Source organism: Dioscorea cayenensis, chromosome 14 (genome assembly GCF_009730915.1).
Source record: "Dioscorea cayenensis subsp. rotundata cultivar TDr96_F1 chromosome 14, TDr96_F1_v2_PseudoChromosome.rev07_lg8_w22 25.fasta, whole genome shotgun sequence".
Taxonomy (NCBI): domain Eukaryota; kingdom Viridiplantae; phylum Streptophyta; class Magnoliopsida; order Dioscoreales; family Dioscoreaceae; genus Dioscorea; species Dioscorea cayenensis.
Genome location: NC_052484.1, coordinates 2,166,339 through 2,179,988, shown reverse-complemented (window position 1 = coordinate 2,179,988; position 13,650 = coordinate 2,166,339). Strand labels below are relative to the sequence as shown.

Below are 13,650 nucleotides of genomic sequence, written 5' to 3'. Positions count from 1 at the left end.
ATAATCTCATAGATGACGATGTTAAAATTTCTATTAAAATTAATATAAATAATTTACACAAATGAGATTGTTAATGATATATAAACAATTATATTGATGATTTTTATAAATAAACTTGTTAATGATATTATAAATGAGCATTTTAACGATTTTTATAAGTGAGCTTTTAATAATACTATGAATAAATTGTTCACAAGTTTTAACGAGCCGAGCTTGGTGGTATTTAAACTTGGCTTGTTTTACCTTACAAGCTTTAATAAATGACTCGAGTCCTTTATGAGCTGAGGCTTCGAGTTTTTAACGAATGCATTGGTTCATTTACAGTTCTAAGTAAAACAGAAATATTTTTGTAATTTTAATTTTATTTATATTATAAAATAAAATTTAAAAAATCCAAAATATTTTGAAATTTTAATTACTTTCAAAAATATTTTGGAGAAATGGAAACAGTTAGGAAGAGCAGCTGTTACTTTATTTAAAAATAATATTAATAAACTTTAACTATTTGAAAAAATTAATTATAAGTCTTTAAAAAGTTCAAAACATCTCAAACAAACCCTTTAACATTTCAATTTGTGAAATAGTCATTTTTTTCTCAAACATCATACTTTTTAGTCCATACAGTTCACTCTGTCAGTTTATTTTATCTTACAGCATATACTTCCCGCTTAAAATATATAATTTTAATTTAACATTTGATGTTTTCCTATAACTACATGAGTTTTTACTTAACATATATAGTATTATTTTGTTTAATATTTGATCTTTCTGTTTAATAGGGAGATAACTTTCCTGTTTTTTTAAATTATAAAAATTTTATACAAATGATATATTTTTAAAACTCAAGACCCAAAAAAGCACCAAGAGCATTAAATACCTTTTATCCAAATAAACATACGGAAAAGTTAGCCATCAAATCCAAAGTCCATGAACACTCTTTTTCCACTGCAACACTTTCATCTATAAAGCATGGTAGCAGTGCAAAACCTGTTTTTTTATTATTTTTTAATTTTAAAATGTCAGCACTTGAGGACCATATGATAATATTGTATTGTGGTTTACAAACTTTTGTACTATTTGATAATAAAAACTTAGCGTGGACGTTGGATATCATGCACTGTCGTGATCTTTTTGTCCTCCGGCCTTGGAATTTGTGCTACTTTTATATACTATATATATATAAGGTGAAAGTCACAATTAGTCCCTGAAATTTATTTAAACTGTATTCACTTTCTTCTTTGATTAATTATTTAAAATGCACTTAAGCTTTGTAGTTATATTTATAAATTAGTATTATGCCCGAACTATCCACGGAAGAGATTAATATATGTTAAAAATAATATTCATACCCAACATAATTATTATGATTTTGATAATAATATTTGAAATTTAATTAAGTATATTGTTACGCAAATTTTTAAAAACAACATATTTAATCTAAATTTTAAAAATTTTTGAAGTTCATACAATACAACCCCCTAATAATGTATAATCAATTGGAGTTTATATTTGAATGGTATTTTTATTTTTATATCAAAGTTTCATCAATCTTTTGAAATTATCAACGTTTTTTAATTATAAATATTTTTAAAATTATAATTTGCTTTTAAAATTTTGTTACAAAATTAAAGATAATTATAAATATTTTTATATTATTATAATATTATACGATTTTGACTAAAAGACATATAGCAAGACACTTTCCTATTTTAATATATATAGATTGTTTAATAAAATCCTTATTTAAAATTTTTTATTTAGTTTTGGTATATATTTCAATTACTTTTTTCATCAAAAGTATATTAATTTCAATATATTAAAGATATTTAAATTTATTTTATAATTAAAAAATATTTTAATGCTAATGATATTTTAGTCTATTGGCATTGAGTTTTATGTACAAAATGTTTCAATTTTTACTAAAAAACTGATTAGAATCTCAACTCATGTAAAAAGAGAACATAAATTTATTTAGATTTAATTTCATACAATTTTATATTTATGTAAAGCCCTTACATATAACTTGTTTGCTTTATAAAAAGAATTTAATAAACTATAAAAATATCTATTCTATGGAACTTTGGTAATATCCTAAATATTTTTTAATTATATCTAATAAATTTTTATTTAATTGAGTTGAATTTTTCATTTTTCTTTGTTCAGGGATCATAGAGATAAATCTTTATATGGAGGGACTAATTAAGACTTTACCTATTTAAAATTACGTATGGGATATGGCATGGCCTTACATGTTTGTATTATATCAAGGTCAATACATGTCCTTTTCTTTTTGTTACTTTTTCCTTCAATGCATTGGAATATGTACACAAGAAAAAGTCAAAATAAATAAAGAATAGAACCAAACATCCATGAACATTTTATAATGAACATATATTGGTGCATTCATGAACTTTTATTCTTTGATCACATGCCAAAAGATTTTCTAACAAACTAAATAAAGTTCTTATACTTTTCCCTTTCAAAAAGCAAGCTAAATATCTCTCCCATATATATATATATATATATATATAGGAAATACATTTGAAACTCCCAATATGTTTTCATTGTAAGACTATTGTTCTAAGTTTAATTTTATAAACAATAAAAATTACTAAAGACCATTGCAAGCTTTCCTTGTAATAATATAGTCTCTTTGAATTTTTTTCTTTCTACTTTTCAATTATTATCTTATTATTTTGTCTTTCTAATCTTGATGTGCATAATATTTTAATAAAATATTATAAATATCTTTTAACATCAATGTAATGTGATACCGGATGCAAAGGAGACAACACACTTAGAAAAAAAGTGAAGTTGTCCTTGTATCCAAGTGTGAGAGCATGGATCAAATGCAAAAGTATGCATCAAACACAAACATGATGTTGAGGGAGGAAAATAAGAGTAATTTTTATAATTTTAATTTAATTTAAAGTTAAAAATGAGAAAGTTTTAAAAATTTAATATAATTGAATGATTTTTCACTGAATCAAAAGAGTCTAGAGAGACATAGCGTTATTTTCCATTAAATTTATTTAAGCATTTTTTTAAATTTATTTTATCATGTATATATATATAATTTTAGAAATATATTATTTTCTTTTAAAAATTTTATAGTACTATTATTAGTTTTGCTTCATAAAATAAAAAAACAAATAAACAATGTGTTTTGATCTCTTTCTCTTTAACATAGACTCATATGAGCTGTTAATTAATAATTATTTGAAAAAAATATAAATTCAAATCACATATTTAAAAATATATGATTAAAATGAGTGAATAAACCTTCATATTCCAATATTCTCTAAAATATTTACATAGCAAAAAAAAACAATTTTAATAAAATTATTTTAACTAGATATATTATAATATATATTTTAAAAAAAAACGATAAGTGTCTGTCTTTATGGTGTATGGGTTACACGAGAGATTTATTTTGGTGCTGCTAATAACTTCAACCAGGTGGGTTTGGCTATTTTATCACTCACTCTCATCCTTCATTAGCATCACATAAATATGAAAAAAATATAATTTATTTATTTATTTTTTGATGAAAAGTGGATAAACCACTGATTTATTGAGAAAGAAAAAACAGTACAGGGATAAAATTCTCTCACCAGAAGTGAAGGAGAAAAGTACAATAAAGCAGAGAAATAAAAATAAAAGGAGGTAAAAGCATGTTCAGGCGGAAGACACCGTCTGACATCTCAGGTCTGGCCAGAAGATCTGGTGGTGCAGCAACTCCTATGGGGTGTCGTGATCGACTTCGCCAGGAGGATTTGATGCGCTTGCACTGAGGAAGTCAAGGGAGCGCTTGATTTTCTGTGATGCTTCATTGAATGTTTGTTGATGTCTATCCGCAGCTGTTGGGAACCATGAAAGAAGCATATTAGCAGTTTTAAAAATTATGTTTAATTGTGGTAAAGCAGTCTGTTGAAAGATACGAGAGTTCCTTTCAAGACAAATATTCCATAAAATTGCACGAGAAATGAGGTCCCAGAGTGGTCGGAGTCGAGGTGTAAGGGACAGAATCCAGGAGGTCCACAAGAGCGGGATGGTTTGTGGGAGAGAAGATGAATCTAAGGATTGAGTAAAGAATGCCCAGATGCGTTTGGAGAATTCGCAATCGATGAAAAGATGTTGAATGTTCTCGGAACCGTTGTGACAGAGGACACAGGTGTCAGTGGAATTTTGAAAATTACAACCTTTCTTGAATAAGCTAGAGAGAGTGAGGATCTTGTCTTCTCCAGCTAGCCAGCAGAACAGAGTGATATTTCTAGGGTTACGACTTTTCCAAAAAAGGTGGTAGTACAGTGGGCTGCGGGTTCCACCATCAATAAGATATTTATAGAAGGATTTAACTGTGAAAGTGCCACTTTTTTCAAGGGTCCAATTAAGAGAGTCATTCTGTGTGTGAGAACATTCGGGGATAATATCAAGAAGGGGAGATAGCGTGTCTTGCGTGGCCGTATGAAATATGTGATCTGTGTTATTAATAAATTGTGAGAATTGTCTGATTGTTATCCAAAGACCTTTTCAATCAGCTTTACAATCATTGAAAAGGTCAGGCCAGTGGTCTCTTAGTAGTATAATTTATTTTTTTAACAAATAAAAAAATTAATAAAAAAATGAAATATTATTTTATTTGTAAGTAGAGCAAAAATTAAAATTTTTTAAAGGGTGTATATATAAAAAAGCCACCTTCTTCTCTGCCAGTTTGTGAGATTCTCAGTACAGCAGTGCAACTGCTACTCATCCTCTTCACTGTCACTGTTCTCGCTTGCGGAGCCATTGATAAACCCTAGATTTCTCTGCTCTTCCTCCTCGATTGAAGCAGGTTTCTGGTCAACAATGCGGAAGTATTTACTGGAAGTTAGCCCTGAGCGAGCCAGACCATGGTCGGAGCCGCTGCCGAAGCTCCAACATGAAAGAAAGGTCCCGGTTGTTTACTATCTCTGTAGAAATCGCCATCTTGAACACCCTCACTTCATTGAGGTCCCTCTCTCTTCTCCTGATGGCCTATATCTCAAAGGTCAGTGCTTTTGATCCATGGTTTTTCTTTTTCTTTGTTTTTAATTGTGGAATGGTTTTGTTCTGGTTCTTTGATTCTTGTTGTTGTTGTTGTTGTTGTTGTTTAGATGTGATTGAGAGGTTGAATGTGCTGAGAGGGAAGGGAATGGGAGGGATGTATGCTTGGTCTTGCAAAAGGTATGGAATTGATGAGTAAAAATCGATTCTTTTTTAGTGTTTGTTTGATGATTTTGTTTGCAGGAGTTATAAGACTGGATTTGTGTGGCATGATCTTGAGGAGGATGATCTTGTTTTTCCGGCGAGTGGGAATGAGTACGTGCTCAAGGGTTCTGAGATTTTGGATCAATCTCATGGTTCTGATCAAGGGTTTAATCGTGGTAGCTTTGTGAAATTGGAATGCTCGCAACCTGTTCGGAGAAATGCCGAGCTGAAACCTCCACCTCGGCGGCTGCATTCCTCATCCTCATCCAGCACTGGTTGTTCTGATGATGGTGCTGGAAGCTCGGTAGAATTGCAGGTTTGCAATCCAAGCATTGCTCAAGATGTGGCGACACAGACCAAGGAGGGGCGCAAGAAGGAGACTTGTGATCGAGGAATGTGGACTGAGGATAGCTCTGTTGATAAGCAGAAACAGAGGTCTGAGATTGAGAGGGAGGAGATTTCCCCAGTGTTGTCGGAGAGAAAGGTGGAAACTTTGGAGTCATTGATCAGAGCTGAGGTCAAAATGAATAACTTCAGAATTTCAGAAGGAGATCAAATGCTTGTTTCTGCAAGGACAAGGTTGAGAGCTAGCAATGTGCTCATGCATTTGATCACTTGTGGGTCAATCTCTGTGAAGGATCACCATTCAAGGTTCTCTAGGATGAAGTTTACTCCAACGGTGCTTCGGGGTTCTGGGATGCTTGGAGAGCTTGATTGCTTATCCGATAATCCAAGGCTCATGGGATTGAGGTTGGAGGATAAAGAGTACTTCAGTGGGAGCTTGATTGAGACTAACAGGCATAGAGAGGAAGGTGTTGCTGATGTCTCTGCTCTTAAGCGCTCTTCATCGTTCAATGCTGACAGGTATATCTCTTTGTCATTTTGATTACAATTGGAACAGTCTTAATAGCTGCATTGGGTTGTCTCTTTGGATATGTGAATTCACTGCTTTTCACTGTCAGTCATCATCCTTGAAACAATTGAAACAATATCAAATGCTGCATAGGATTGTCTCTTTGCATATGTGAATTTACTGCTCTTTACTTCTCTTTGAGAACAATGAAACAATCATGAAAACTGTATAGGTTGTCTCTTTGCATATGTGAATTTACAGCTATTCAATATCTTTGATCACCGTATGAAACAAATGAAACAAGCTCAAATGTCACAGTTTAATTCTACAAAAAAAAAAAAACACAGTTTAGTTCTTGATTCCATTTAATTTGTGTTCTCATTCGAATTTCTAAAAGCTTACAGTAGTATAACATTTTTCGATAATCTATTGAAATTTCTAATCCTTGCTTGACTATCTGTTGTCACAGTATGCATCGATCAACTTAAGTTATGGCATCATTACTCTAACTTTGTTCGAAAATCAATGCGTAACTTTAAGTATATATCTCAAGATGAACTTAATTGACAGTAGTTGAGCTAAATCTTCTTTGTATTCTGAATGATTTTATTGTTCCTTGCATGGTTTGTGCTGATAAGTTGTATAAAAAGCAGGCATTGCACATCACCAGATTCAAAGAAGGAGAAGGAACTGCGTACGGATTCTTCCCGATCCAAATGCCTTCCAAAAACAATAAAAATTATGTCGAACAAACAGTCACGGAATGCAACAATGAGATCACCTACATCTGAAGCACCAAGGACATCTTCAGCCATGCTGGACTCGTCGAAATCCTCACCTCTATGTTCATCAAAAGCTGGAAGCAGCCGGATAATTACTGATGCATCCTCACAGAAAGGATCGTCAATGAGGTTAGAATCTTTTAAAGAGCACAACGACAAAGTTATCAAGATCGAAGAAAGTTAAGTTTCCCTGATACCTTTACCTTCCTTGAAAGTTTCTAAGATTGTTTTTCATTTTACTCTTTTGACAAAGATTATTTTCGATTAATTTCTGCAGACTTACTTCTGGAGCTCGGGTTATAATCCAATCAACGGCAATATGTGACGATAAGGAGGATATCTCATGTTCTAGTTCGTGAACAAGAACTTGTTTGTAAATTTCAGAAGTCAGTAACTTCATTTATATTCAATTCATTCGATCTATGAATTCGGTCATTTCTTAATTCTGTCGTCTGTCTTTACTTACAGATCGAAAATGAAGGGAAGCACAACATTAACAGAGTGAAAGACTGATGATCCATATGAAATTTTTGGTTACTAATCTCTAATTTAGAATGGCTTATATATCATCTTTCTTGCAAATTTTTTGTTAAAATTATGAGTTTTGGTTGTACTGAATGAAGTCATTGTGTATTGTTTATATCTGAAATATGTTGTTTTGTATTTGCTATTGTGATCCCCTAAACTTTACTGTCTCTGAATTTAGTCCCTAAATTAAATTTATGTGACAAATCAAATTGAGTAAATGCAATGATTAAATGCCGAGTAGCCATGCTATATTTACATACTAAATTTATTGAAGTTACCGGAATAGATATCAATTTGTCATTCATTGTCATTCTTTATATTCATAAATTTTAAATTCAACCCTTAAAAAATTTTAAAAATTTAAAATTATAAAAAAATTTATTTAAAATTTTATTTAAAATTTTAAACTCACGTACAATGAAATTTTATACTCAAAATTGTAAAAAATTAAATCCTAAATAACAAATAGTATACCCTAAAATTTTTAATTATAAACTCTAAATTTTAAACCCTAAATTCTAATCAAATTATAAATCGCAATTCCTTGTAAAGAGTTTTTGGTTTATTGTTTATAATTATGAGTTTAAATTTATGATTTAAATGATAAAGATAAATTCATTTAAGAAAAAAAAGAGAGAATGATGTAGATGCTAACACATACCAACTTAGCATTCATATTATTAGAAAAATTTATTAGATAAAAATATCATTACTTAATGCATAAAGAGATTGACCTTATTAACTTACAAACTAAATTATTGAGAAAAATAAAATTTATTTATTAAATAAAATAAAGCGTGTAGGCCATATTTTTGATATGATAAAAGTTTGTAGGGTCCTCTGGGGATATTTCCACTCTTCTTGGTCTGTCCTCTTAGCTAATTATAGCTATTTTTTAAAATAATATTTTAATTGGTTTTCTTCATACTTCTGTTTTTTTTTTTTTTTTTAAATTAGTGTTCATTTGAATGAACCTTTTGTTCTCCAAAAAATGCTTATTTTATATTTATAAAATAAAAAGTTTGGTATACATATATATATATATATATATATTCCCATATAAGTTTTGAGTGTATTTAATTATTTAATTTAATAAATTTATGAGTTAATTATTTATATAAATAATAAAAAAAGTATATCTCATAAAGGAATCTTTTTATCTATAGAAAGACCAGAGAGAGAGAGAGACAAGACATAATCCATGCTATCTTTGGGAGCAATGAAAACCCACAAGCACAAGGAAAAAGTATATAACAAACTTAAAGCCAAACAAAACACACCTTTTAACTTCCCAAACAAAAGTAGTAATACAAGCAAGCCCACTTGCTAGGACTAGGGTTCAGAGATGGGGACATTCCTCTCAAACCCTAACCCTAACCCTAACAAGCCTTATTACAAGTGTACAACCACATCAAACCCTAAATTATTATCAAGTGCACACTATATATACACTAAGTTTTGCATATAGAAGATGCAATGTACTGTGACAATAAAGATACATTTAAATCATTCATCTTAAAATTTATTGTCACATGACACACATTCAATGATCTTAGTGTAATACTAGACTTTTCGATAGATTATTCTTTCGTTTTGATGAAACAAGGACTTAAAGAGCTCAGACATTCTCCGATGATGATGGAAGTAAAGGTTGAGTTAAAGAGGCACCCTTGTATGAAGTAGGATTAGTCGATCTTATTGATTCATGCTCGGCATTAGAAGCGGTGTTGATCGCCGCCTCTTTTGCTGCAAAAGCTCTCTCTTGGCTCTTTCCATATAGTACCAAGTAAAGTCCGATAACAATAAATACAGCACCGAGAATCCTAATAAAACATAGGTAAGTAAACTATATACAATGAAAAATTTAGTAATACAAATACAATGAAAAAAAAATTACCCTCCAAGGTAAAATTCTTCCCCAAGAGCAATGGAGGCAACAATGGCAACGACTAGTGTTTGTACCGGTTGATAGACGGCGACAAACACTGGACCACCTCTGTCAATACACCATATTTGAACAGCAAATGCAATCCCAGAGGCTACAAAACCCTACATTTGGATGCATAATCAGTGTAAGCTTAATTCATGGAAAAGAAGTACACTTTGCTGATAGACATATATAGCACTCCATACTTCTACACCTTTGCAGTTTGAACTTTCATATTATAATAGAAGAGACCCATGATCTTCATTTTATGTCCCCCATTAGGGTTGGGTTAGGGTTATTTTTGAAAAACTTTTTAAAGTTTTGATATAGGACTAGTTATTTTTGAAAAACTTTTTAAAGTTTTGATGTAGGACTATAAGTAGTACTATTATTTCTTAATGCACTTCTTCATCTTTACAGTTTGAGCATTCATATTATAATAGAAGAGACCTTATCTTTATTGTCCCCCATTAGGGTTAGGGTTAGGGTAAGGTTTAACTTTGAATAACTCTCTATAGAGTTTGATGTAAAACTATCAAAACTATTATCTCTTATGGGTATTATAATAGAAAAGATCTATATATCTTCTTCATTTTATGCATCCCTTTTAGGGTTAAGGTTATCAGGGTTAAGCTTGAATAATTCTTAGGACTAACATGTAGAATTTAGTCGATACTTCGAATAACTCTCTAAAGAGTTTGATGTAGAACTATTAAGACTATTACTATTGATAACTATTAAAAAAAAAAGCTTTATCTTCTTCATTTTATGTACCCCAATTAGGGTTTGAATAATGAAGGACTATAAGGACTATTATTTGTGATAAGTATTTACCGCGTAGAAGATAGTGAAAACTTCGCCACCAGAATTGAATATCCAAGCACTAGCATCTCTCTCGACAACGAGAGCGATGACGAGGAATTGAAGAACACCAAAGAAGCAAGTATAGGCAGTGACCGAAAGGCGAGCCGGGTATTTCTTAAGCACTGGAGCCTGCAAGACAAGCCAACCAGACCAAGAAAGGCAATGGCCTACGAGATAAACGCACCCTAAAGTCCAACTCTTGCCTTTAGGGTCCTCAAGCCAAAGCACAGGAGAAGGATCAACATTATTGACATGGTTCAAGGTCTTTGAGGGGGAGAAGATGACTGGCCCTTTGTAGAGAGTGATCACTGACGCACCGAAGACACATGCCAGTGTTCCGGCCACCTTCGAAATACCGTCCCTTCTGTTTAACTTCACCTTCTCAATCCTATACAAGAAGCAAGATCAAGAACCAAATATATATGTATGTGTGAGAGAAAGAAGTTTGGTAGTTGAATTGGTATTTCTGAACATGAAATAAGATCAAGAACTATTTGTATGTATAAATATATATACATATAAGATTAATCAAACCAAAATATCACCAAAGTAATCAGTACTACTTGATACTTTACTATTTCTAAACATGTGATCGATAAGATCAAGAACTATATATATATATATATACAAGAGCTCAATGGAAAAACAAAAATAAAACTACTACTGCTACTTCAGTACTAGTTATATATAAAATTATAAATAGCTCAATCAAAACCACATGAAACTAAAGTTAATAGTACTAAGTATGCTATGTACAAGATCAAGAATTATAAATGATATTAAACCAGAAACAAACTTAGAAAGGTACCAAAATATACATACTTGATATATATATAGTATGTAATCAAGAAAAAGGAGATAAAGAGTTCACCTGAGAGCAGCTGCCATAAGGAATGTAAGAGCAGGGACAGAGTTCTGGATGGCTGAAGCAAACGTCGGTGAAGTGTTATCGAGTCCGAGCAAGTAGAAACCTTGGTTTGCAGTCATCCTATATATATATATATATATTTATCACAACCACAAAAAGAATGAACCTCTTCACCATAGTTTCTCAAATTAATCCATATAAATATATATTAAGGACATGATCTTCTTACCCAATTAGAGCAAGTACAAAGAAGTGGAGAATGAATGATAAGGTCATTGGAGGCCTGTCCTTCCTGAAAATTAATTAGATATGTTTAGAATTATATAAGACATGTATATATAGTTTAATTAAGTCATAGAAAATGAGTACATATGTATATATATATGTATACTTTTCGAGGAAGAAGGCGAAAGGGAGGAGAAGGAGAAAGGCGATGATGTTTCGATAAACGGGAAAGACGAGCTTGCTAATGCCCATGTTGAGAGCTGCACGAGAGACCACATGGAAGCCTGCATAGCCAAATTGTAAGGCTAACATGGCAACGTGTAACTGCACCCTCTCTGGCACCCCACATATCTTCCTGTCTGCCATTGTTATTTTCTCACTATCAAGATCAAGAACAAGAACAAGAACAAGAAGAAGATGAAGATGATGATAATGAAAAATTAAGAGAAGAAGAAGAAGAAGAAGAAGAAGAAGAAGAAGAAGAAGAAAGGGGAGGTGTGAAGGAGGGAGGAAGAGGAAGGGGGGAAATATATGAAGAGAAGGTGGAAGGAAACAAAGGTTTGATGTGAAGGGGAATTTTGCAAAGACACCCTTGATTTATATTTAAGTTTTATTATTGTTGGTCACCATCAACCACTTGCTCTTTGGTGTGGGGTTTAATAAATGTATTTTATTGTTAATTTTTTTTATATAAAAAGTAGTAATATTAGTAAATAAATAATTAGTGTTGGTTAGAAAAGTTTTTTTTTAAATTTTATGATATTTATTTTGATTAATATTTATTAAGTTAAAGTTTTTAGGTATAAGACAGTGCAAATGGTGTACTTCATTTATACATAATATTTTTTTATAAGTTAGGACTAATGTTTAGTATATGTGCTACATTATAATATGTCAGGTTGTGATAGACCAAAACAAAAAATACTCTGATTCTAGAACTAAGTAATGGGGTTGTTTGGATTGGCTTCTAAGAAGCCTAAAAATATTTTTTTATAAGTTAAGCATTTTTGGATGGAAGAAAAAATGTTTGTATTGGTTTTTCTGCAAAAGCAAAAGCTGTTATAAAAGTCCAAATTTAGTTTTTTTTCAAAAGCTGGTAAAGAGGTGCTTTTAAACAAAACAATTCTGAAAAGCTGTTTTGGGTGTTGTAAATTATTAGTTTACCCTCAACAATTAAACAAATTAATGCCCTCAGTCCTAGTTTATTAAACAACAAAAAATATGACTACAATAATAATAATAATAATAATAATAATTATTATTATTATTATTATTAATACATTACATTATAATAATAATAATTATTATTATAATCATAACACATTAAGTTATAATAATTAATAATAATTATAATTATAATTATAATTACAATACATTAAGTTATAATAATTATTAATTATAAATTAAGTTATTATTATTATCATTAATATTTTTATTATCATTATTAATAGCAATGTATAATAATAACTCAATGAATGCCCACTTTAGTAATTTGTCACTCCTAAAAGTCATTTTAAAAATCCACATCCAAACTACTTCACACATATAAAAGTATTTTTACATTAGCTTACCTAAACATAAAACATTAAAAAACACTTAAACTTACTCTCAAAAGCACTTTTAAAATCAGTGCTTCTGTAACTTGAAAAAAAAGCACTTTATTTTTAAACTAACCCAAACAAGGCCAATATAAACTCCATTACAATAAGTCACCTAGTTAATATTTTTTTTATAATTTTTAATATTATTTAATTCAGATTAAAAAATCTTCAACAGAATTTCCGAAATGAAAATATTAGAATAATATTTCTACAATATAGTATAAAAAAGTTAATAATCCTAATTTCACAGCTACATCTCAACTAATGATACAAATCATCTTCCAATTCTTTTTACCAATTTATTATAATACTTTGACCAAGTTTTAACCCTTATGTTTATCTTTTTGAGATTCAAAAACATTTAATGGCAAATAAAGTTGATTAGGAACTATACTGATCAAGTCCACTACAATGAATATGTATCATTTGAATGACATAAAATAATGATATAATATTATTAATAATATTATTATTATTAACAAAACTATGGCAATATAAAAGGGTGCATAAGTTGTGTTCTTAATGATTAAAACAAGAGAAAACAATGGTGAGTGGTAGCTATGCATGCTTTGAAAATATGGATGGATGGAAATGGAAGGCAATGGACATCAATGAATAGCAATGCACCCCCATTGTCTCCATCACTAACAAGACCAATTTCTCACACCCACTCTCCCACTATCTCTTCTCTTTCTCAGTCACTTGTTTAATTTAAGGAGTGTTTGTTTTTTTTTCATTATTTTCGTTTAATAAAAATAAATTCTTTTGTATAC

General features: G+C 30.5%; 2 protein-coding genes across 2 annotated transcripts; one reads left to right on the top strand and one right to left on the bottom strand.

Moving 5' to 3' along the window:
• Positions 1–4,732: 4,732 nt before the first annotated feature.
• LOC120275372 (protein UPSTREAM OF FLC-like) lies at positions 4,733–7,564 on the top strand. Its single transcript, XM_039281920.1, has 6 exons — positions 4,733–5,029; positions 5,136–5,205; positions 5,269–6,093; positions 6,736–7,044; positions 7,142–7,250; positions 7,333–7,564. The coding sequence occupies exons 1-5, from the start codon at positions 4,849–4,851 to the stop codon at positions 7,221–7,223; spliced, it is 1,467 nt and encodes a 488-aa protein (XP_039137854.1). The 5' UTR covers positions 4,733–4,848; the 3' UTR covers positions 7,224–7,250; positions 7,333–7,564.
• Positions 7,565–8,651: 1,087 nt separating this feature from the next.
• Positions 8,652–11,773, bottom strand: LOC120275129 (protein WALLS ARE THIN 1-like). The gene is made up of 6 exons (XM_039281629.1): positions 11,443–11,773; positions 11,281–11,343; positions 11,055–11,171; positions 10,154–10,571; positions 9,290–9,441; positions 8,652–9,215 (listed from the first exon to the last, which is right to left on the bottom strand). Exons 1-6 carry the CDS (start codon positions 11,640–11,642, stop codon positions 9,011–9,013), a joined length of 1,155 nt encoding a protein of 384 aa, XP_039137563.1. The 5' UTR covers positions 11,643–11,773; the 3' UTR covers positions 8,652–9,010.
• Between the last annotated feature and the right edge of the window lie 1,877 nt (positions 11,774–13,650).

Bases quoted from the DNA above. Each gene is read 5' to 3' on its own strand.
- LOC120275129 (XM_039281629.1), bottom strand. From the start codon at position 11,642: ATGGCAGACAGGAAGATATGTGGGGTGCCAGAGAGGGTGCAGTTACAC. The intron at 11,172-11,280 runs GTAAGAAGATCA...ATATATATATAG, and splicing joins TTTGTACTTGCTCTAATTGG to GATGACTGCAAACCAAGGTT. The intron at 9,216-9,289 runs GTAATTTTTTTT...ATGTTTTATTAG, and splicing joins GAAGAATTTTACCTTGGAGG to GATTCTCGGTGCTGTATTTA.
- LOC120275372 (XM_039281920.1), top strand. From the start codon at position 4,849: ATGCGGAAGTATTTACTGGAAGTTAGCCCTGAGCGAGCCAGACCATGG. The intron at 6,094-6,735 runs GTATATCTCTTT...TATAAAAAGCAG, and splicing joins TCATCGTTCAATGCTGACAG to GCATTGCACATCACCAGATT. The intron at 7,045-7,141 runs TTAAGTTTCCCT...TAATTTCTGCAG, and splicing joins GTTATCAAGATCGAAGAAAG to ACTTACTTCTGGAGCTCGGG.